Raw genomic sequence first — 25,675 nt, 5'->3', positions numbered from 1 at the left:
AAAGAAGCCAGAAACTTGGAAAGGCATTGTCCATTCATTCATTCCACAAATAGGCACCGAGTACCTTGCCTTTTCTGTATGTGCCCCCTCTGTTCTAGGCTCTGAAGATACTAGACACAAACAAGACAATGTGTCATTCATTCCTCTCGAGTTTCCCGAAGTATCAACCAACTCCAAGAGCCATAAAAATCCCAAATGCTCCTGAACCCACATAAGCTACATTCAGCTTCGTTTTCTGAACATCCATTAGGATTTTTTGCATCTGACTGTCAACCGCTTTAGTCCTAAGAAAGAAACCTAAAAGATGAAGCAAAGGATTAAATGGGGAGGGGGGGGGTGGCTAGAAGGGGAGCACTTAGCCAAGCGGAACACGCACCAAAGATGAATTAATGTGGATGGGAAAGAGTAAGGTAACAGGAAGGTAAAGACAAAGAAAATGAAGAGAGAACTTGAAAAATGAGCACAAAAGGCTAATCACCATTCAACCCTTCTCATAATTATAGAAATGACATTTTCAAACACGAGTAACTATTTTTCAACAAATTAGAATATACTTGAATAAAAAAAGAATTTCCAATAGAGGTAAAATTGGGTTAAGGCGAAACCAGCTGGAATTTTCTGGGAAGAATTTGGCATTCTATATCAAGAACTTTAAAAAATGCACATGTCTTTTGAGCCAATAATCCCTGTTTTAGGAATTTATCCTAAACAAGTTATCAAAAATATTGTCAAAGATTTATGCACAACATGATCATTACATTGTTATTCTAACAGCCTTAAACTAGCACAACATAAACATTTAACTGTAGAAAAAAGGTTATGTAAATTATGCATGTGTGTATGGTAGATTATTATGATGTCATTAAAATTGGGTTTATGAAGAGTTTTGATGACACAGGGAAATGTCTATAATTATAAATCAAACTTGGAATATAAAATTATATATAAAATATTATTTACACCATGGAAAGAAATGCTAAAGGATATGTGACCCATCAGTAATTTGCCTCTTGGTGGTCAAATTTTAGATCTTGCTTTCCTACTCTCATAAGACTTTTCTGTCAGATTTTTCTGTTAGGTTTTATTTTGATAATGAGAAGAAATTAAATAAGCCAATGACAGAAAGAAATAAAATAGAAGGAGGGTAAATGTTCATCTAATGAGGAAGAAAAACGGGCTGGGATCGGGGCAAGTGGTTACAGGGCACGATTACCACAGAGACTTAAAGGGTTGAGATGATGGGCAAATGCTTGCTTTCCAGTATAGCCCCTGGGGACAACGTCTGTTTCAGATTTCCTCCCTCCTTTCAAGATTCATCAGCATTTACATTAGGTTTCAATCTCTCTGACAATTCTTAAACAAACTTGACCTGACCCTATGACATTTTAAAAATTTCACTTGGTTTCCATCATTTTCAACCTCCAAGTCGAATCCTAGCTGTTCCTATAAATGTCATACACTGAGCTAGGAAAAAAAAAAAAATGTTACAAAAGAACTACGGCATTTTTCAAAATTATTTTTAAAAAATTCTCTGTGGGGTGCCTGGGTGGCTCAGTGGGTTAAGCCTCTGCCTTCAGCTCAGGTCATGATCTCGGGGTCCTGAGATCGAGCCCCACATCAGGCTCTCTGCTCAGCGGGGAGACTGCTTCCCCCTCTCTCTGCCTGCCTCTCTGCCTACTTGTGATCTCTCTCTGTCAAATAAATAAATACAATCTTTAAAAAAAAAAATCCTTTGGAGTAGAATCAAGATCCCCCTGCCAACAAAACAAAACAAAACAAAAACAAAAAGAACAAAAACATAGTACTGATTGTTAGCAATTGGCTCTAGATGCTTTCTCTGGAGATTCCATCTCACTGAAGGAGATGAATTAGATAGTCCTGGAAAGCTTCTAAAAGAGTACCCTGTCTGTTCAGCACTTACCTTGTGCACAGTAAACTATAAATACTTAATGATGAGGCCAACGATAATGACTCAGTTGATCAATAGTGAGCATGGAGACAGCATTCCATTTCCATGCACCACCAGGATTGCTGCCAGGGGAATGGAAGAAAGCCACCACACTTGGAGGAGACACCTGCCTACTTTTCACCCATGTTCTTCCTTCATCCGTTGACCATTTCCCACTAGTGGCAGCTCAGTTTCCGCAGAGTGAGAGCTGAGGTTGTTACAACACAATGTTGGAGTTTCTGGCAGCCCATATGAAGGGTGCCAGCCATTTCCTCACCAGTGTCCCTTGGCCATGCAATGTTAATGAGCCCAACCTCAAGAGAGGACAAAGGAGCCCATGATCATGCTGAATTATTCATGCCTCCAACTGGGTAAGGCAGAAGACCCCTACTTTCTGAGAGTAAGTAATAGCTACTCATTGATTCCACCCCCCCTACAATCCTAGGGTGAGAATCCAGTCTAAAATAAAAAAATACAAGAAAATCTAACCATCTTCTTAAATCTGAGTTCACGAGTGACTAGTGAATTGTGTTGTAGTTGATTATTCCATTCTCAAGAATAACTTTTAAGGATTTGGTACATTTAAATTTATTTAAATATTTATATATGTATATATTATATGTATTGTATGTATATGTATATAATATATGTATTATATACATATATTATATATGTATATATGTACATATACGTATGTGCATATGTATATATGTATATGTGTACATATATTATATATAATATACATATATATTATATACATATATATACATATATACATAATATATGTATTATATACATATATATACACACACACACATATGATGACTCATTTTTACAGCTTAATGACCATGATCAAAGGGGTCTTGTTTAATAACACACACAGTTAGTTAGCTTTGAGACTTCAAGGTCAAAGAGATATAGAATTCATACATTTACCAGATGCCGAAGTTCAATTCTCTTTTGAACGTAAGTTGAATTATCATTTGAATGTAATGAAAATACCTTATATTTCCATGTACGGAAAGAGAAATATAAGCTCAACAAAATATAGTTAATTCTTCCCTATGCTTCCAAGAAAGCTCATTTTCCCATTTTCCATGCCCTTGGTTAGTGCAGATAAATGTTATTCTTGGGGATAAAGACAGTTCCCATCCAAGAGGAGTAAGAAACCTGCTTGTTCAGACCTTGTCCACACACCTCAGAACTTCACTCCTCCCCCAAGCATTCCCACTCAGCAGGGAACCCCACCTCCTTGTGTGATCAAGCCCCAGATCCACTGGGAAGAGCCTATCCGTGCCAGGAGATCCCAGGCCTGGCCTCTCACAGAGAGCCTCTCGGGATCCAGATACCACCCACTTCTATCCATCCCATACGTGCTGATGGATGAATTTGCTAAGGCATCCTCAAGTCCCACTGCTCACACCATGTGCCTTTCCCATGAGTGACCTCTGTCACCTCTGTAAGCCTCCGCGTCCTCCTCTGTAAGACAAATGTCCAAAGTGTACGCTCCTCACAGGACAGTTGGGGTTTAAGTAAAATAATGCATCTCAGGGCCATGGTAAGCACTCAGTAGTGGTAGTAATTACATAAGAGCGTTAAGTTCCATAAGGATAAGAAACAGCCATTCCTGGGTGCCTGGGTGGCTCAGTGGGTTAAAGCCTCTGCCTTCTGCTCAGGTCATGATCCCAGAGTCTGAGGATCGAGCCCCACTTCCGGCTCTCTGCTCAGCAGGGAGCCTGCTTCCTCCCTCTCTCTCTGCCTGCCTCTCTGCCTACTTGTGATCTGTCTGTCAAATAAATAAATAAAATTTAAAAACAAAACAAACAAACAAACAAAAACAGCCATTCCTTTCATCTGGTGCCCCAAACAGTTCCTGTAAATGGTAAGGACTCATGTTTAATGAATGAAGTATTTTAGGGCCATTTCAAGTGCCCCTATTCCTGACCCACTGTGCTGGGCTGAAACAGCCTTTTCCTCCTCTCTGCACACTGCTGGTGGCACTTTGTGTGCCGGTGTCCCATAGGCCCAGCCCCCACCATTCTGAGTTGCTGTTGCTGCTCTAGACTCTCCAGTAGACTGCAGGCCCCTCCAGGCCCCTCCAGGCTCCTCCAGGCCCCTCTGTCACTGCCCAGCTGTGCACAGTCAGGCCCTCAGGAAACCCTGGGCAGGAAGGTGCTGCCAGGTCATTCCAGGAACAACCAAAGATGGCGCTTCGGGAACCAGAGCGCAAAGCTCTGACCAAGAACTGCAAATGCTTAAGGATCCCAGGCCTTCTGCAACTTAACATGGAACAGAGGCGGTATTTTTTAACTGGACATTTCTGTTAGCTCTGCCACGCTACACAGGAACCGGATTTCAAACCTTAGCCAGAAACCAGAGGTCCCTACTCTTTTTGATATGAAGTGATGTTTACTTCCAGGAAATGAAAAGATCCCTTCGGGCAGGAGCAGCAGGCCGTGTGGGGTGGGGGAGGGCAGCAGTGCACAGAGCTAGCCTGACAGAGGGACGCAGCCGGACCGGGGCAACACAGGATGGGGTGCTGGCTTGAAGTCACCATTTCTCCTCAACTCAGGGCTGGAACAAACACTCCCTTCCTTCTGCTCTATCCTCATGATAAGTTGCCCAGAGCTCTGGAAAGGTAGCTTTTGTGTAGCTCCTCTTCGTGGTTTCCCTGGCAACTGGGCAGCATCTAGAAGCTCCAGGAGGGAAGCGGAGGGATGGGGTGGCGTGTGGAATACAAACGCTGATGTCATCCCGGGTGCTGTCCTCTCCCGGGTGCTGTCCCCTCCACACCCTCGTTCAGGAGTCTCTCGGCCTCAAAAGGTCACACACACACACACACACACACACCTCTGACTGCTCATTTCTAATTTGGTGCTAGGTGCCCAAGCAAGGAGCCTCAGGGAAATCTTACATAATTAGTCTCATTTTATCAATGTGAACGGAGAAGAGGACTGAGACCAAATGATACCTAACGTCAAAGATGCTTGCGGTCTCACGGCTGGATTTCTGGATTTCAGATAAGCCTACGCAGGGCGCATCATGGGGCGTTCATTAACTTTGTATCAGCAGCTGGTTTGGGACTGAGAACCAGGGACCTAGGAGGAGCCGGTGCTTTCACCCCATGGATGGTGTCTGGTTCGGGGACCCAGCATGAGATGCAGGGAGGGAGGGAGGCAGGGAGACCATTCAGAGGCAAACTGCCCGGAAAGTAAAAGATAGTCTCCAGCTTGGAAAGGAGTTCTGTTCTCAAGCCTCATTTGTAAGTCAGTTATTTAGAATTCAGAACCTATTTCCAGAGAAGTCATGTCTGTTATAAATGATTGGGTTTCGAGGCTCGTCCACAAAAACCTACTTAACTCATAATGTAGATAAAATACTATACATCTGCAATAAAAAGCAATAGAAAAAAAGACCTGTTGTGATACCAGTAATTAAATGGAAAAAAAAAAAAACCCAGAAGTGGAAAATAAATAGCTTTCTTTCATTTCTTTTGACTACTTGAGCTCTTGCATGGAGGGGCAGCTAGCCTGGCGACTCGTGGGGAGGGTTCTTCACTTGCTTTGGACAATGGGGGCGGGGTAGGAGGATGACTCCTCCCATAGGACAATGAAAATTAGAAAGCCTAGGACCTAAGAAAACGGGCAGAGAGAACAGAAGAGTCTGTGAGTAGGTCTCTCTGGTAAGGCATAGGGAAGGGATCCTCAGGGAGAGGAAAGAGCACGACTCCTGCGACCACCAAGGCCTGGGCTCCAGCTGCACCTCTGTCTCTTACAGGCTCGCACTCTGAGCCGGGGCTCCATCGGAGTCTCAGTCCCTCTTACCACCAACCTCAAGCAATCACTCCATCCAATGCCCACATGGTGGACACTGCACACACCACCCAGGACCCCCATCAAGGAAGGATTTGTTGCCCTGGTTCTGGGAGGGCTGTTGGCCTTTCAGGGGTCAGCCCCTTCTGGGGATTACTCAGACACAGAGCATGGAGGCCCAAAGCTGTCCCTACTCTGGTGAGCCCACATCCAAGAAGTAATGTTACCAGGTAGGAGGCTCCGGCCCAGCCATCTGACCCCATTCCAGAAACTCTAAAGAGTCACTGGTGGGACCAGAGCCCTCTGCAAGGGACGGGGTGGGGGGCGTGTCACTGGGCCTGTATTATAGCTGGACTTCTCCCTCTGTCTCATCCTGCTCTTCCCTTCCTTACTGCAGAACTGGGTCCTTAGGGCACTGCTTAATAAACAACCTCCGGCAAAACTCCACCTCAGAATCTTTCCAGGGAACCTGACCTGCAACAACCTGGCCCAGATTTGGCACAGGTCATGATGAGACACTTCTCCTGCCACCTCGCCTCACCTGCCCAGGGCACAGATCAGCAGAAAAGCCTAAGAACACCCCAGTTAGCTCTGGGAGTGGGGCTTCTCGGAGCCCAAGGGCAGCATGACAAGTCAGGATCTGGGCGACTCAAGGGAATGTGTGTTTCCAGCCCCTGAAAGATGGCCGGCGCACTCAAAACACCTTTAAGGTTGTGATTTAATGTCTGAATGTTCATAATCAACAGCTTATAATTTGGAAGTGGAATCTATTTAAGAAATTTGAGGATTGTTCGGAACTACACTGTCTGATATGGTAGCTGCTCGGCCATGTGTGATCATTTAAATTTAAATTAAGTTAAATTAGACATTCAATTGCTTAATTGCACTACTCCTATTTCAAGGGCTCCACAGTCAGATAGGGCTTAAGGCTAGCATATTGGGAAATGCAGATTTATAGATCATCTCCATCATGCCAGGAAGTTCATCTGGATGGCCCTGGTTGGAATGTTGAATTACAAAGAATCCAAGAATGTTTTAATTGTAGTCAATACCAAGCTTCCATGGAAGACTCCCAAGATAGATATGCATAGAGAGTGAAGCAAGACAAGTAACACATTATTTTTGGCTCAGGTTTAGCTCCACCTCCCACCTTCTACACATAAAATTACAGTTTTATATGAGCAAGGCTGAACTCCATGGAGAACTACTTTAGGTAAGCCTGAGTTACCCAGAACCAGGCCAACCTCTTGACCTTCTATGACCTCCAAGTCCAAACCAAAGTCAGATACCAGCAAAAGACCAAAAAATAGCAGAGAACATCAGCCCCAAAGTCAAACTAGCGCAGGGGTCAGCTCCCCCGATTATCTCAGAGGACCAAACATTTTAGCTCAGCCTGGTAACTCCATCACTAACATGATGGCCAAAAAAATAAATAAAAAGTCCTTAAACCTGATCAGGTTATGCAGCCTTTCTTCTTAGTCATGAACAGAAATGTGGGGTTTGTCCAGGCAGCCAACACTGACGATCACTAAATATGACTTGATGGGCAACACCAGAGTCTTGGACTCAGCAATGCTTCATTGTCTCTCCAGCAACCCTACATATTCTGCCTTACCTTCACTCTGGATTTGGTTCTTGCCTTCTGCCCACTCCATGAACCTGGCATTTCAGATCCTCACTGCTTCCCTAGAACCCCTGCTATCAGGACTCAAGTTCCATCTTTCTCCCCATGGTCACGGCTACAGAATAGGCCCACCACGCTCAAGCTCAGCCCTACTTCCCAAGGAGACTCAGGTCAGACAGAGCTGTAGCCCCCCTCACACCCAACTCACAGGTTATAAGCGATCTTGAAGGCCAATCTATCTCCCTGTAATTCTTAGTCCTTCTTCGTTGGTAACGCAGAATGGCAATATCCATGACCACAGCCTACACCATCCCATAGCCCATCCTGAGCACAGAGTTGAAAATAAGGAGCATCCTTTTCCCCCAGAATAGGAATATCATGCCTCAACCCTGACTATGCCAACTATCCTCTTCCTAGACTCACCTCCTTTCCCTAAATCCCCAAGCCTCTTGCAATATTTCCACTTCAGGAAGAGAAGAGCATTTGATCACAGTACAGACTGGAAATTGCAGCCTCCCTAAAAGGCAGGCTGAACCGCAACAGTTGAGAGAATCATTTCCATGCTCCCGTCAATGATTTCAGTACAAATGTACTCACAGCATATTTATCTTCAAAGCTCTGAAAATGTTACTTCTTAGCCACTTAGTATGTAAATCTTCTAGAGACTCCTGTTATTGTCTAAACTGTATTCTTATTGGACACAAATGGTAAATTAGAGGGCTGCTTCTGCTATTGCTATCCCACTGAGGATCCCAAACACTGATGATTTTCTGTTCTGAAATTCCTTTCACAATATGCCACACTGTTGCCATTCAGCACATAATCCTCTCAGCCACTTTCTACTCCCACACTGTGCGCACCTGATACAAGCTCCCATCACACACACCTGTTCAGACAGCAAACCCACCACAGACCCACTAACACGTGCAGCCACATAGGAGGCAAACACCCACACAGTCTGTGCAGAGTTCAAGAGAAAAGCCCCCAGGTCCACAAAAGGTCATTTTAAATCCTCTCCCCCACATCCTACGGGGACCCCAATGCCTGGTACAACTCTGCCCTCCTATAATCGAGGCACCTAATGCCTCCTGGTATTAGGTTTTGCAGACTTACTGAGTTCACGTTAATTATTTTAATTTAAACTTTTTAATAACTCTCAAGACAGGTATTACTACCTGTTTTACAGATAAGTGTATTGGTTTAAAACACTGACATAGTTTGCCCAGGGTCATATACCTAGACAGTGACAGAGCTGGAACTCAATCCAGTGCCCCCTAGCCTCAGTGGAGCCTGAAGCCAGTTTCCAAAATGAAGAAGAACGTTGGAGACACAACAAAGAGGTTTCAGGCTAGATGTTAGGAAAATGCTAATAGTATACATAATGCAGAAAGACAGACAAAGAAAATAGCTCACCTCTTCCATGCTGTTTTATTCAATTAACAAAAAGAAATATGGAGGAAAAGTGAATTACCAAAGCTATAATAGAAAATAGACACAGACACACAGACAACAAACAATACACGAATAGGGTTAAAAGTCCTGCTTCTGTGTGAGAGGCTGTACTAAATTCAATATTCCTTCTCCCAACCTCCATTCAAGGCCCACATATTCTCTGTTCTCCCGAGCCTTCATTGACCACTACAGCCCCTACCAATGTCCCCTCCAACACCAAGCATTCTCAAACTCTGGAGATTCTGATTCAATAGGCCTGGGTTGGGGCCCATGAATTAACAATTCTAATGAGTTTGCAGATGATGCAGAATGGCCCATGGACCACATTTGAGTAGCACCAGTAGACTCTAATACGACCTTTACCATGAAATACAGAACTTAATTACCTTTTCTGCTAGAACATTCTGATACCCAGATGCCTCTCTCCTACCCTTCACCATAGTCCTACCATCTTCAGAAGCAGCCTCAACTCCAAAGCCTAGGACCAATCCTAGTTTGAGACCTAGCAGTTTGAGACTGCTGCTTTTACTAAAATTATCTCCCATTTTGATCAAGGCATGATACCCCTTGACCTGTGTATCCCGGACCTTAAATGTGGGCTTTTCTCAGGCACTGCTCTCTATTCCTTATGCTAACTCCCTAATGTTCTAGATTTCCTATAGAAGTGGGGCCTGTAAGAACTGGATCATGTAGTCCTGAATCCTCACTGTATTCATACCTGCTGACCCACTGCCTTGATGATAAGTGTCTGCTGCCCAGGCATCCATGCCTCATCCAACACACAGTCACTGTTGCTGAGCTATTCCTGCCCGCTGGAATATTCAGTTTCTGGTTTTATTCCTTCCCCCGACTGTTACAGCGTGCCTGGACAGTGAGCTGTGACTGTCCAAGCTGTCGGAAAGAGGAATCACAAGTCATACAGGGCTTCCTTTTCAGCACCTAGAGCCTGGACAGTTCCCCCCAGGAGGGCCAAGAAGAGGCAGATCCCAGGTCATCCCCACTTTTCCCTTGCTCCATAAAACAAACAAACAAACAAACAGGCCATGCCTCTGTGCGAGGTAGTTTGGGCTTCTACTTTGCTTTTATGCCCTCTATAAGGAAATCTTGCTGACATAAGTGAGGAGTTCGGGACCCATGATGTGTGCACGTCAGAAGCATTAGCCTATGTTCTGGGTAGTCAATAAACATTAAGCAACAAGCAGTCTGATCCCTTGCCAGGTTGGCACCTGGAAATAGATCATCCAATTTGGAAAGAAGAATACCTTTTAATATCCCCTCCAGCACCTAACACAGGGTTTCTCCATGAATATTGAATGAATAAATGAACAAATGGGCGAGGGAAGTTGGTGGGATTGTGCCCAGCTCTCCTTTGTGGCATCTGATTCACAACGCTCAGCAGAAGGAGGCAGGTTCCAATGTACGGAAGCTGTGAGAATGTTTCTAGGCCAGACTCCCAGCTAATGCCCCACACCAACTTGGACTCACACATTCGTGAGTTGTGTTTGACAAACACAATGACACCGACACGGGGATTCTCAGATTTGCTTCAGTACAGGGATCATCAGCACATCTTTAACAGAAAGCACTGTATCCTCCAACCCAACTTTTACCCCAGGCTTCCTTCCTTCCGACTCCTGAGGCCATCTCAGAAATAAACCCCCATCCTGTCCACTCCATTCCTGTCGCCGACCCCCAGTCAGGCCGGCCACCGCAGTAGGTGGGAGTGAGGGCATCTGCACTACGATTTTAGGGAACTCTGCACTACCTTTAACCACTGCATCGTCATCCCTTTGGGTTAGGTCTTTTGAAAGTTAAAAATACTATTGGGGGGGGGGTGGGTAATCCAAGAAGATGTGAGCACCTTTGCACAAACAAGTTCATTGAATTTTTGACAGGCAGGGGAAGCTGTGAGGAGGAGGAGTGTCCCGGCAGGAGTTACCGCTGCAAGGGCAGATGGAGGTGCAGTGGCACGTGAAGGGGGCTGTGCTCTCTGCCTGGCTTGCTGCAGAAAAAACCAGAAGCTCTGGGAGGACAGGCACAGAGCAGCCCATGGGGATCCTCAAAAGTTTACAACATTCCCTGCAAGGGCTAGGTGGGGTTGAGGGACAAAGACGTTTGCAAAAAGCAAAGACTTCAGGACACCAACTGACATATGGTGATGTCCTGATGATTGAGTTTCTGTGCGACCAAGCTTTCACAGTGCTGGGGATGGCTTCTCGCTAGGCATGACCCCCACGGAGGCCAGTCTTGCAAGCAAGAGGCAGCTCACAACAGACTGCACGCAGTAAGAGCCTCACGCAGGCTGGGCTCTGATGCGGATGCAGGGGAAAGAAAATGGCTGACACTGCAGGGGACCCAAGCTTCTAATGTCTGGGATGTTTACTTCATTAAGCTGTTTTACATAACAGCAGCCAGAAACAGAAAGGGAAAAAATAGCTGGAGGAAGTCCACTGGAGTTTGGACCTGGATTCTGAGTCTCCGATTCCTCCAAGGCCAAGGTGGAACCTCTGGTAAACCACTTTCTCCCTGGCTTGGCTACTCTGTCTGCAAAGGAGCTGGAAAACTGCATTGGGCTCCTAGGAGGAAACCTCAAGGGGCATTACAGTGGATATGACAAAAAGGTAGTCATCACTGGGGTAGTTACTGTTATTTTATTTTCATCCCAAGCCCCTTGGTCTACCACATTCATCCTCCTTCCCCAGCCTCCTTCTGATGGCTGGGGAAGGAGGGACCAGAAATCCAGGCAACTCCTGAGCTTGGAGCCCAGAAGTCTTAATGGGCAGAAAGTCCAGAGCGTAGATGAACAGGCTGGTCCAGGAGCTGCCAGGGCAGTTCACAGGGAAAGGAAAAGAAAAGTGCCATCAGGCAAGAAGCAAACATAAATCCAAGTCCAAAAGGCCAAAGCCAGGGGGAAAGAGCAGGAAGTAGCCTCAGGAGCAAGGGGTAGGCATGACCTGGCAGTGGCTAGAAGAAATAAAACAGCAGCCCCAGGGAGACTAGGGTCCAGGGGCAGGATGCACTAATTATGGAAAGAGGAGAGGGTGTGGAAAAGGCCAGAAGAGAGGGAGACCAGGTAGGGCTTGGCCAAGCAGAGTACGGTAAGTGTTCTGCGCTGAAATGTACAACAGAGCAGCAGGACAGACCAAGCTTCTCACCACACGCCAACCTGGGTGGGCGCTGGCCCCCAAAACTGAGCTAGCCTACAGGCCCCCCACCATGGGCACCCTCCAGCTTTGGGGTCAGGGAGCCAGGTGTGTCATCCGAGGGTCTACATTAGACAAGAAACTTCCGGATTTTCATTTCTTCTCCCTCTTTTAGCACACTCACTGAAACGCCCTTGCTTCTTCATGGCCTCAGGCTCCATCTCGGTCTGTCTGTCTCCCTCCCCTACACCCCTGCCCTCTTCTCCTCTCCTCCGTCTTAAGGACCCATCTTATTTCTCAGACCCCACTTCCCAGAGCTCCTGTGTGAGCGTGTGTTGTTGGAAGAGCGCCCTCAGGAGGATGGGGGAGCAGGGACAGTGACGTCCGGGATGGGGATCATTCCTCCTCTCTCCCTCCCTGGCCGGCTGGAAATGTGCCCTGGGACCATCCGATCTAATTAACTGAAATTTCAGTCTTGACAGAAGGAGGCTTTAAAATAAATAAATAAATAAACAACGCTAGCTTTCTTGGCCCTCAGCCTCCTGAGAGATAAGGCAGAGGCTCTGACTGCAGGGAAGTGGAGTCCCAGCTCCCTGATTCCTGCTGCCAGGGGCAATCAGCTGCGAGTGGAAACCTCCATCCTGAAAACACCATGTGGAATGCAAAACCGTAACTGCACAAAAATGGTGACTCGGGAGTGCTAAGGCTCAGACCCCAGGGGAAACTCGGCAGCAGCAAAGCAGAGATCGGAGGTACGTACCCTTCTCGTACCTTCCACCAGGTGCCTGCCCTGTGGCTCCCAGGCAGGCTCCTCGGGACCACCTGGTGCAACACCACTCGTGCCAGCTCCTTCTGCAGAAGCCCTGATCTCTCAGACGTCTTCGCAGACCCAGCTTTCTCGCCCTCTGGGCTCCCCAGGCCCTAGCACAGGCCACCAGGCTCCCTGCCCACCCACTTCCTCTTGCCCAACCAATGGCCACATGCAGGCCCCCTGCTTCACTGAAAGGGCATCACCAAAGGGACTCCCGTGGCACATGGAGCAAAGGCAGAGCCACTGGGGATGGCCTCAAGGGCCCCTCGAGGTGGCAGGAGGACACAGAATTCTCCCAACAAGGGCTGCAAACTCAGGCAGAGCTGCAGAGCATGAGAAGCCTGCGGGGTCATTGTTTTCTAGAGACCAGAGGAAGTGGCAGTGTTTCAGGTGCCACCGCAGCGCCAGCCTGCTTCCCCTGCACCGCCACTCATCTGATTTTGTCATAATCAAAACATCACACCAGGCAGCCCATCCAGAGAGTAGCACTGGCCAAGCTCGTCTCCCGTCGCCACCGTCCACCCCTCATGGGCCCCCCGCTGGAGGGGGCAGGAGGCTCTGAGTCAGAACCACGGAGTCTGGACAAACGCCACTCGGGGTCACTGGAACTTAACGGGAGGCAGTGGACGGACAGGGCGGCAAAGGGATTGCCCCAGACAGAGAGTCATGCCTGGGGGGAATGAGGGCACAGCTCCAACTCTGGAAGGGGTTCTGCCTCCTCCCAGGGAGCTCCGACCCGGGTGGGAAGACAACAAACATAGAGTGCTTCACCAGCCATCGCCATCCAGCCCAAGTAAACCTCGCCAACACGCCACTCAGACGAGCCAGCATTCATACCTCAGAGACCGCCCCCCCACCCCCACAGCCCCCACACATGCACACACTTATACTTTTGGCTCTCTGGCCTTTATTCCCCAGGGTGGTTATTATCTCTTTACACTTGGATTTATAAGCCTAGTGACCTACAAATAATTTTATTCCTTCACTACTCTTCACTTGACCATAAAGTGGATGAGCTCTCGGCCAGACAGTGAAGCCTCCCACTGGTGGTGGAAACTGTTGAGAAACCACAGCACAGTTTTAAACCAAACTGTGCTTTTCCTATTAGAAAAAAAAAATATGTATTTCCCCACATCAAGGGGTGATGACCACATGAAGAACGTTTAACCTCAATTTAAGCAAAGTCTGAAATATTTTCCAAATTGTTTCAGAAAAAATACCGATTTCTTGCCTTTGGTAAATATGATCTTTTGAGAAAAAAATGACAGAATGTAGGATATTATGGTCAAATTCCGAAATGATAACCAGCCTTGGATCAATGGGTTTATGGATTTATTTGATCTCATTGACAGTATTACAGAGTACAGAGCTCTCAAATATGAAATCAGAGTCCGATTTTTTTTTTTAATTTCCAAAGCTTGGTTATAGGGGTTTGCTAGCCTTTGTAGTTTCTATTTTATTTCAGAGTGGGCTCATGAGCCCCCTTCCCACCTATCAATATCAATTGATATTGATATCAATCAATATCTGACCTTTGAAAATTAAAATTGACATTTATTATCCTTTCCCATGACGCCAGCATTGACAATTACACTTAGCACCAACGTCAGATGGGACAGATGGTCACCTGCCCTCACCTGCCCTCCGGCTGAGAGTAGCTATCACTGATATCAGGAGTGGCAAATGTTCTCTGCCTGCTTAATAGCCATTAGGCCGCTCTGTGAAACAGGCAGACAAATCCCTCCAAAAAGCATCCACTTCACCCACCGTGGGATGCCAAAGACTTCACGTATCAGTCGGTGAGAGCGCTTTTATCTGTTCAAAACAGAAAACTATTAGCACCCCGATTCACAGGCATCATCTGCCCACTCAAGTTTGCAGAACCAATGGTGCCGCGGTTTCAGAACAAGGACCCCAGAGATGCTGGACTCCAAGAAGATTCCACAAACCTTAGCGTTGGCCTCCTCTCTCTGTCTTTGCCAACACCATGTAACATCCCAGCAATGCCACAGTAGGTAATTTAGTCGAATTCCAGGGATCCAGGGATCTACTGTGCGCAGCCCATAACATTCTACTGAGTTTCCCTGGAAATGCCTCAGAGCAATTTACACTAATTCTCCTTCTTGCTGGAAAACTCTCACAAACTACCTTAATTGCTTGAAACAATTATACTATATTGTAACCATCACACTGCCTTGTAATTATTTGAGTTGTGAATGGGTCCTTCCCCCACCCCCCCCACCTCTACCTCCAGGTGTGAGCTCTTTCAAAGAGTTCCCTGTGGCCTCAGTGTGTGTCTGGTACATAGAAAAACTCAGTACCTTTGGTTGAATTGAGTAAATATGAACCAAAGCCACGCCGATCACTTCTTCTTAGCTTCTGTTATGACCCCATAATTTAAGTTATATTTAAGTGGTTACTCGGCAAGGCTTATCATGAACCTTGAACATCTACTGCAGGCTTCTGTTACCGTAGACCAATGTAAGTGGGAAATGAGCAGTCATTTTCGAGAATCTATGTAATTGTCTCCGAAAGTCTCCGAAAGTGTCTACGGCCAAAAAAAAAAAATTTTTTTTTTTTTTTTTAGTAATCCTGATTACTAGTATTTCTATGGCAAATCTCACATTAAAGTTAAGTAAGCCTAGCTCAATGTCTGGTGCACAGGAATGCACTTGGAATGTTAGCGCTCTGTCACCACGTCTGCTTGCTGTGTCTGGTAATGTCACAGCCTGAAGGTAACAACTTAGTTAATGCTTTCCAGCCACTGACACCAGCCCCACCACTTCGGGCCAGCGGCAGGAGCAATCATCCAGACACCTGGTCACAGTCTTTTTTTCCTGAAACCAGTGAATCGTTGCTCTGTTTTAATTTTACATGCCTCTCTCCCCTGCCTCCACCTCAAGCCATGGTCGTTTGATTAAAGCCAAACTAACAAGTGGAAGATACCTGTCAGCCGCCGAGCATGCAAGATAGGACTAGGCAACAATGAAGGGAAGAAAGAGGTTTTCGACCTTCTTCAAAACTGACGGAACAATTTAGCAAACCATAAAAGACCCTCCTTCGCATATTTCTATGTCTTGTGAGATCACGTTGGGGGAAGGCTGCAACAGAAAAGAAATGCCAAATGCAGGAGAGACAATTCAGAGCAGAATATGTCCCCTGAAGAACTGTGCCACCAGCAAAGGACAGTTTCCGGGACACGGACAAGCAGGACAACCCATGGAATGGGAAAATGGAAATAGCCAACTACCTTGGCTTGCTAATGAAGTCGTCCTCTTACCACAATTAGCATCTCTGAAGGTTCCCAACCAAGAAACTCCCTAAGAGCTGGAGGCAGCTATCCTGACCTCACCTGGGCAATCACATGCGCACTGGATCCCCAAACCTCTCGTTCTTGGGGAAACAAGAGATCCTATCCCTTAGCGACTCACCCAGACACAAACTCCCAATGCTATGTAGCCTGCAACCCCCAGCGGGCCTAACCAAGTACAAAGAACGGCATGAGGGATTCACGGTTGCCACGAGAATTCTCCAAGCAACTCAGGAGACGCACTGAAGTTAGATCCCAGGAGCTGGTTTCATTAGGTAGTGAAGTCATACCCGGGTAACCAAGTAAGATTACCGATCATTTGTCAGTTCATTGCTTTGGGGTTGTTCGTTTTCTTTTTTCTTTTTTTTTTTTTTCTTTCTTTATGCTACATGTATTTGTTGCCTTGATTTATTTATTTATTTTTTTTTAAGTAGGCTCTCTGTCCCAACATAGGGCTTGAACTCACAACCCCAAGATCAAGAGACACATGCTCTTCCAACGGAGCGCCCCTGTTTTTAATTTTAGGAGCAAACTCTGTAAGTCTACTGCCATCAAAGCCAGCGGAGGCAATTCTGACCCACAGGCACTGACGCTTGAAGGAATCACTGTCGTGCTCTGAGACCATCTACAGGCCTAAGAGGCACATTCGTCCGTCCAGACCAGGCTGCCGATGGGCATCCAAACCTCTGTGACCTCTGAAGGCCACCGCCAGAGAAAGAAACTCAGGTGTACTTACGAAGGGCGTGCCACTCGTCCTGACGGATGGTCTTCGTGATGTTGAAAGTGAGGTTCCTGGGGATGGTGGCTGAGGAGTAGTGGTATTTGATGTACGTGCATCGTTCAATTTCTCCTGCCGAAGAGAGACGGGAAACCGAACATTAATGGGCAGCAACCGTATCTTGAGGCAGTTTCCGGGACCCATTTTTCTGTCCTGGGGAAAGAGACTTGTCTCCTATTGGGCCTGGTGACAACTATAGTTTACACAAGGCATTAACTTTGACTCCAAAAAGTCATGTCTACTTTCCAGAGAGTCAACTATAAAGTCCAACACCATTGATTTAGATAGAAAAATACCTCCCCGGCATCATTCAGAGATGGAAAGAACCAGCCTCTTCTCAGCCTTCTGCCCAGAGGGAGGGTGGAAATCAAGCCCCTTAACACACTCAACATCAGGTCCAATGGGACCTTTCCTGATCATTTGACTAGTGAAGCATGCATTGCTCACTTATCAAAGGACTCCTATCTCAGAACAGAGTTTCTCAAAGTGTGGTCCAAGGACCACCAGCATCCTCCAAGAACTTGCTAGAAATGTCCTTTCCTAGGCCTAATCCCAGATCTGCCAAATCAGAAACTCAAAGGTAGAGCTTGCCATTTGAATTTTAATAAGCTCTCCAGGTGATTCTTTTGTACGCCAAAGTTTGAGAATCTAACAAAATTACCAATGTATTAATTCATAAATCCAGCATGTTTGCAAATTCCAAAAGAAAAGGCCAATTAGGAGTTCCTTCCCCGTTACTTTTGGTCTCCTGTAGGCATGTCTTTTGACACTTGCATATCTGGGGAATATTAAAACTCAGTGTCGGGGGAGTCATTGTGAAGAATCAGGGAAGAAGTGATTTTTAAGGATTAGGGGTTTAAAATGCGGTTTTGCACCTGAATAGATTTTGATGGTAATCCATTTTGCACCCCACTGATTTTCAATTTATAAGTGGTGACACCTGATTGAATTGTTTGACCCCTGGCTCACCGTCTGCCGGGAACCCGGCAATTGGTGAAGGGCAGTCATTTAGACAGTAGCTCTCATGAAACGGATGCCTTATTGTAAATCCTATCTGGACAACTGCCCTACTGTGAGTTATTGCAAACACTCTTCCAGTGGGACAGACATTGTTTGGAGAGGCAAAGTTAGGAGAAAGTGCTAGACACGCTTTTCCTTTTTCGCCTCCTCTGCCTCTGTCCCCTTAGCCTCTCAATGTCCTCAAGTCTTTCACATGCCCCTGGCATGCCCCCTGACCACACCCTCACCGGGTCTTCCTTCTTCCCTAACTTGCTATCTTGCTATGCCTTCTTGGAAAAGTAGTCTATCAGACCATCTCAACTCACGTTCATACTCTAAGACCATGATGTTCTGATTTCCATGACTATCTCCAATAGCATCACCTCCCATTCGGTCAACAACATAATAAAGTCCCTGGCCATCCCCAGGGCCTCCCCATCTCTAGTGGGGCCCGTCCTCCCTGACATCCAGCTGGTCACCAAGCCGGAAGCCAGCCCATCCTCCGTGCCTTCAGTCTCTAGAGTAATCGCGTGAATACAACAACCCATCTCAGCAAACAGCCACATTTACTAAGGACTTGCTGGCAGGAAACACTTGTCAAGGGCTTCATAAACCGATGGTTTCCTGCTCTACTCATGTCACGACATGCCCAGAAGAGATGCATGCAAGGCTCCTCGAGATGAACAGATGCCGCCTCCCTGTGAAGGAACCAACACCCCCAACCCACTTGTAACCCTCCATGTTCAGGACTTTTTCCAACGGCAGAAACCCCCATGCTGGATGTAGTCTTACTTCGTCCTTCATACAACCCAATTAAGTAGGCGTTGCTATGACCATCAGCATAATAGGGTATTTCACAAAAGAGAAAAAAGGCTCAAAAAAATGAGGGGACTTTCCCAAGGAAATGGCAGCACCAGGATGAGAACCCAGAAGCGTGTGACCGGAGCTTCCCTCCACCAGGACACCCTCCACAATGCTGCTTGGACTGTATTCCAGAAAGGAAACCAAGGTCTTTTTTTTTTTTTTTTAAGATTTATTTATTTATTTATTTGACAGACAGAGATCACAAGTAGGCAGAGAGGCAGGCAGAGAGAGAGAGAGAGAGCCAGAAGCAGGCTCCCTGCTGAGCCGAGAGCCCGATGCGGGGCTCGATCCCAGTACCCTGGGATCATGACCTGAGCCGAAGGCAGAGGCTTTAACCCACTGAGCCACCCAGGCGCCCCACCAAGGTCTCTTTTATGCACGGGATCAACTGCACACTCCTCGGGCAGGAAGTCCCAGCCAGGGGGGCTTTCCCACCCCACCCTGCATCTGCTGTATCCAAGGCCTCTGCACCTTCCCTCCCAAGAAGTGGCCAGTATGGTGGCTCCCCGGCAAAGCCTTCCTGGCAGCTTGGCCGGCGCCCAGCAACAGCGAGCAGTAGTGGTTCGACCGGGTCCCTCCGCTCCCCTCCCTGAGCTCCTGCCCTATTGCGGCAAGCACACCGATGGACTATGATTTATCAGTTTACACACCGCGCTCCCCCCACTAGATTATGAGTTTCTCAAGGGCAGGGACTGGTCTTATCCATTCATCTCGCTCTGCGCGGCTCCCAGCACTGGGTGAGCACCAGTAACACGTGCTGGGAGGAAGAAACTGAATAATCTGTAAAACCACAGTGGGCGAGGCATCCAGCCGCTTCTGTTCCATGCAAGGGACTGAAATAATTGAGGCGAATCAGAATCTAACAAATAAAGGGAAGGGATGGCTGCAGAAGCCCTTTCCTATCTGGATACAGTTAGGGAGTGAGGCTTCTCTGGTCATGGCGACGTGGAGAAAAACCAGACGGGCACAGAACAGCCTCTCACTGCACTTTGGAAATGTAAGCCGAGGAGCAATGAGGTCCATGTTTCTGGGTTTTGTTTTAAGAAGAAAGAGGAGAGGAAAATACAAAGGGTAAAGCATTGTATCAAGAATCCGGATCGTCAGTGACCTGATCGTCGAGCAGGTCGTGCTGGACGCTGCTTTGGAGATGCCAAGCAGGATCTCCCGGAAATGGCCAGATGGGTGGCCATCACTGATGTCTGCGAAAAGTAATGGATTTCTTGGCCAAGATCAGGTTCTCTCAGGCTCAAAGCAAACTCTGTAAGTGGCCATGGGTTCCAGGCAAGCTGCAGCCAGCTGCCTCCATCTCCCGCCCCCCCAGGCCCCCAGCCCCCCAGCCCTCGAGCCACCAGGTGATGGGCCCGAGCCTGGAACAGCCCCGCTGGAGGCCTCACTATTTGCTTTGCCTCGGGGAGGCAAGCATCCTGTCTTTGACAGCAATTAAATGTGAAAGACTCAAATATTGCCTAAGAAGAGAGGCAAAATATTTATCCATGTGTCTGCAGGTCCTGTCAGTGTGCTGGGCTTTTGTAAATACAGGCGCCATCTGGGCACCGAATTCGTGTGCCCAGAACGTGGGCTTCCCAATACAAACAGGTTTTCCAGCAACAACCCTGAGGGGCTACCTGAGAGGCAGGGGAGAAGCCCACAGCCTTCCCTGGAGGGAAGGTCAAACCTGTCTTCCCAACTCCTACCTCCCAGCAGGGAGGCCTCAGCCTGGATAGGGCGGGGCGGGGGGCACCCTCAGGAATGAGGACAACTTAAGCCTTCATCCATACTCTGCTTTAGGGGCTGGTAACCCTCCTGCCGGCCACCTCAGGCTCCCGGGCAGACAGGATACCCAAATGGGTAGTTAAGAAGAATTTCAAGAATGGAAAATTTACAAAGCTGAGCCCAGGCCGTGCTGAGGCCAACAATGGGGGTTGTGGGGACGTACAGCCGGTAACAGAAGGACTTGGTATAACCTAAGCCTGGAGAGACAGAGGGAGCAGACACCGGAACCTAGAAAGAATGGCCGCAGGTGGAGGGGTGACATGACCTTGGGCAGAGGGTCTCAGCCAGCCGGGGTGAGGGGACTAGGGATAAACCTGCGACCTCTCACTCCTCCTTCCCCCAGTAGCCCCGCCCACCAGAAGCGGGAAGAGGAGGGGGAGCCCAGGAGCTGAGAGCAGGCGCAAGGTGGAGGGGGTCCAACGGGCAACAGGGGCATCCGGCTCCCTTCCCTCTTTTCCCTTTCCTCCTTGCTCCTCTCCCATCGCCCTGGCCCGCTCTTCTTCTAAAGGCATCAGCCCCGCTCTCCCTCACGCCAGTGTCAGCCGGCTCCTTCTCCCTTCCAGCTCCCCCTGCAAAGGAAGACCCCAGGACAAGGAAGAGTGGGAGACCGTTCCCGTCCTTTTCCCCCATCTCAAATCCTTGAAGACCCAAGGTCCGAGGGTGATGACTCACTTTAAGCCCTCAGTGTGATCCTGACGCACAGGGAGCACTCAGGAGCGTTAGTCTCACTCGCTGTCCTACAACTGCTTACTCTAAGGGGGCAAGACCGAAGCAGTCAGAAATAACATGAGCAACCACTGCTGACATCATGCCACATACATTTTAAAGACATACATAAATACGTAGATGTATATATTTATATATATATAATGAGAAATTTCTGCACACGAAAACCCTAGGAGGCTGGCAGCGCAAGAGCTCTGAGATACCCTAGAACAGGAGGAGACAGACCAGGGGAGAGGCAGAGACGGCACCAGACGCGGAATTCTGGATTCCGCTCATACCTTACAACAGCGCTGGTAAGCGGTTCTCCTCTCCTGCGCATCTGCCATCGGGGAGACCTGGTTTCCGAAACCCTTGTGGAAGGCTTCAGTATCTTAAGGAGGAAGCTTCTCAGGCAAAGCGATTGGAGAGGCAGCCCTGAGACCCACCCCCACCCCCACTCCACTGGAAATTCTCTGCCCTGAGCAGGTGCCACAGCACTTTCAATTCTTCCATTAGAGAGTTGTTCCTTTGGATCAAGTACTATGCTATTAGAGCTCTAAAGGGGCTGCCCTCTGAAGACGTTCAGACGGGTGGCACTGAGTCACTAACAGGGGTGTGAGTAAGCGAGCTCCCAGAGAAGCTGGGAAGGGCGTGAAGAATCCACTGAGGGAGGGGAAGGGCAGGGCGTGTGCAAAGGCAAACTCACAACTTCACAGGGTGGGCTCCAAGAAAAATGAGGACATGGGAACTCCCCCGCCCCCATGTTGAAGGCGGAGCGATCGGTACAGCCACTACAGAAGACACTATGGTGCTTCCCCGCGGACAAAAAATAGTACTACCGTATGATCCAGCAATCCCACTGACAGGTATGTATTTGGAGGAAATGAAATCACTATTTTTTTTTTAAGTTTTGTTTATGTTAAGTAATCTCTACACCCAACACGGGGTTTGAACTCATGACTGGAGATCAAGAGTCACATTCTCTATCGACTGAGCCAGCCAGGCACCCCTGAAATCATTATCGTTGTTTGTTTTGTTTCTTTTGTTTTTTAAGGAGAGGGGCAAAGGGAGATGAAGAAGCAGACTTCCCAGTGAGCAGGGAGCCCGACACAGGACTCGATCCCAGGGCCCCGGGATCATGGCTTGAGCCAAAGGCAGATGCTTAAATAAGCCACCCTGGTGCCCCTGAACTCACTGTCTTCAAGAGCTAGCTGCACACCCATGCTTACTGCAGCGCTATCCACGACAGCAAAGACATGGAAACAACCTAAGTGCCCATCAATGGATAAAGAAAATGTGGGAGACACATGTGTGTATGTAGGTAGGTGAGTAGATATATATGAATATATATAACAGAGTATCGTTCAGCCATAAACAAAGGAAATCCTGTCATTTGCAACAACATGGATGGACCTTCAAAGCATTATGCTAAGTCACAAAAAGAGGGAGATCGTATAGTCTCCCTTATATGTGGATTTTAAGAACACACTGAGACAGAACAGATCAGCCACTGCCAGAGGCAGAGGGGATAGTGGTACAGGAGCTGAGTGAGGGTAGCCCAAAAGTAGGTTACCGGTTATAAAAAACTTCTAGAGATATAATATACAGCATGCTGACTCAAATTAATAACGTACTTTCGAAGGTTGCTACGAGTAGATCTTAAAGGTTCTCATCACAAGAAAAAAATTGGCAACTATATGGGGATGAATGTTCATTATTGTGGCGATCGTTTCTCACTATATGCATATATCAAATCAACACACTGTGCTCCTTGAACTAACGCGGTATTAGATGTCAATGGTATTTCAATAAAACTGGGGGGAAAAGTGGAACAAGTCAGTCTGGACATGTGATAGTCAAATGTGCTTAGGAAACATTAAGTTAAAAATATCTAAATGGTTTACTTACTATGGGACTTCAAGAGTTTCTTATGTATGCTGTGCCTCCCTCCCCCGCCCCTGCCCTCACCCCCCCCCAAGAAAGGACTGGTGCGGCAGGCAGACTTATCCCCAACAACTTTGACCCCAAATCCTTTCTTATTCAAAGAACAGTTCCTACCACTGCATTGTGAGTTCCTCACCATCAGAAGCCCCTTCTCGGAGGGATGTAGAAGGGAGATTGGGGTCTGTTACTCAATCAGATGATCCCTAAGGTAAATGAAGTAGTCGGCTCTGAGTATTTGCCGGCCTCCCCTCAGAAGCCATATGCTGGAAGTTACCAGCCAAGCAACACCAGGGTCAAATGTCCATCTGGGAACTGTGTCTGCATCTCGCCTTGAAATAAGCCTGGACCTCTGTGGACAGAGTCAGGGCAGGGCCTCAGTGTACCCTGGATTCCCACTGCAGTCGCAGGGAGCACCCCCAGGAAAGCTGACAGCACCCCCTATGCTCTCCCTGCCTCAACACGCTTCGCAAGCCCACTTAGTCCACACGAGGCAGCCTACAGGAGAACAGGAGGGGGGAGCAACCCTCAGGCAAGGGTGGGAGAGCCAGAGAGCACGCTTCTGAGCCCCTGGGGGGTTGGGTGGAGCACAAGGCATGCTCCGAACAGTTACACAGAGGGTGACCTCTGGGACCCCACCCCAGCAGGCAGCTCAGCAGCGCACACTTCACAGCTTTCTCCTCCCTCCCGTTTCCCAGGGACTCCCGCACATCTCCTGTCTGCAGGCCACACTGGGGCAGGGAGAGCTGTAGGAGAGCGGGGAATGTGCGCTGTACACCTGACACCAGTGTGGCTGGTATTAGGTAAAAGGACCCGGTCTGACTTAATCCACGCATCTCCCTCATGGCAGGGCTCCTTCCTTAGAAGTCTTTTGGATGCCTACCCCATGTCGATGCTCCCAGTTCCTCCCAGCAACCCACTAGGGTCACTAGCGGCTTCCCCATCTGACTGAAGGAGGAAGCAGGGCAGGCAGGTGAGGCCGGAACCCCTCAGCCGGCCAGGTGAGAAGCCGGGGTCTCTCAGTGGGTGCACGACACTTTCACACATCACAGCTGGGATGCCTCACGGCCTGTTGAGGGTTTACTGGGAACAGGATTTTTTTTTTTTTTTTTTTTTTTTTGCAGCCCCAGTGCCTTGTAGGGAGAAGGAACTTGATACATTCATTAGTGAAGGAAGAAAGAAGAGGAGAAGGAGATGACACCCAGGCCTTCTCCGCTGTTCCTCTCTCGGTGCTGACGGCACAAGCGCCCAGAACACTGGGGTCTGGCCTGCCGGCCCACCGGCCTCAGCCTGCCATTCGAGGGCGGCGTCACCCCCCGCCCCACCGGGGTCTGACAGCCCTCCGTCCCCCTTCCCGCCCGAGGCCTGTGCTCTGTGCTTAACATACGGGAAGATTAAACAGGGGGTAGAAACACATGGAAAAACAAGGAAAACCAACATTAAAGAGAGAGAGAGAGAGATGAAACCAGTTCAAAGTTTAAGTCTTATTCAAAGAGCTTTTTTTTTTTTCCCTCAAGGAAAAAATGAGTTAAAATGCCATCGTCACAGGGAGAGAAAGTGGAGAGCTTTCCCTGTAGCAAGTGAGGAAAGCCATCGCCCGCTGCATGACTGTGGTCCCCGCCGAACACGTGAGCGGTCCTAAGAGGGAGGGTGGAGGTCCGGGAATCCGAAGTTGGACATTAGAAGCCAAACTGTGTCCCCGATGAAAAAGCAGGGAAGCAGACCACCGTGCTCCAGGGGTTCAAGGAGGGCAGAACAGCCGGGGTCCCCCACCCCTCCCCACCCTGTCTGCCCGTGGGGCCGAAGGGGGATAGGACTGGGAAGGGCACATGCTGGGCTACTCCACCAACCACAATGTTGGCAAGAATCTCCCTGCCGCCGGGGAGGGGGGGCAGCTTGTCAGCGAAGTCTATTTCAAGAACCCCCACCTTCCACCACCTTCTCAGGCGCCTCTTAGCACCTTCTGCTCCTCCCAGATGTTCTGAGCCCAAGAATTTGCCAGGCTTACAGCTGCTGCAGGCCCAGCCCGGAAAGGTTTTCTTTAGACTGAGGGAAAGTGTTAGGTTTTCTCTTTTTAATGCTTTCAAATGAATTCCACTTGGTGTGCTTTGTTTTCCCGCTTGGGCCTTTTAATGTCCGCGCGCACTGCAGGGTTTACAAGCGGAGCCGTGTTCAGGGGGCCCTCCCGAATCACACACATGGCATTCCGGTCTCAGAACCCCAGCTGCTGACTGCCGGCACCCCACTCATCCCCCAACACGTGCCTGACCCCTCACCTTGGGCCCGGACATCTTCCTCCGGCTGCTGCCATCACCAGGTGATGTGCACCTGCGTCCCCTCTTTCTACCGGAACTAACAGCTTCGAGCAACGGAGGCTGCCGGGGCTTCAGCTCTGCGCTCCCAAGGGCCAAAATGGTGCCATGAAGTGCTGTCATTCGTTCCAACCACAGCTTAGTTCGATGCCTGCTTTCTCTGTATTAGGAACTATACAGAGTTCTTTAGTACGCATTATCTC

At 48.2% G+C, this 25,675-nt stretch overlaps 1 protein-coding gene across 1 annotated transcript in view; it reads right to left on the bottom strand.

The window, feature by feature from the left end:
- Positions 1-25,675, bottom strand: part of TMEM178B (transmembrane protein 178B) — a 337,430-nt gene that overhangs the window by 207,151 nt on the left and 104,604 nt on the right. Inside the window, exon 2 of the mRNA XM_004741627.2 lies at positions 16,837-16,950. Within this exon, the coding sequence (XP_004741684.1) occupies positions 16,837-16,950 (114 nt within the window). The remainder of the gene's footprint in view (positions 1-16,836; positions 16,951-25,675) is intronic.

This window comes from Mustela putorius, unplaced genomic scaffold, assembly GCF_011764305.1.
Source record: "Mustela putorius furo isolate JIRA1106 unplaced genomic scaffold, ASM1176430v1.1 tig00003845_pilon_pilon_pilon, whole genome shotgun sequence".
NCBI lineage: Eukaryota > Metazoa > Chordata > Mammalia > Carnivora > Mustelidae > Mustela > Mustela putorius.
The sequence above is the reverse complement of the archived record's forward strand: the minus strand, read 5'-3'. Positions and strand labels throughout refer to the sequence as shown.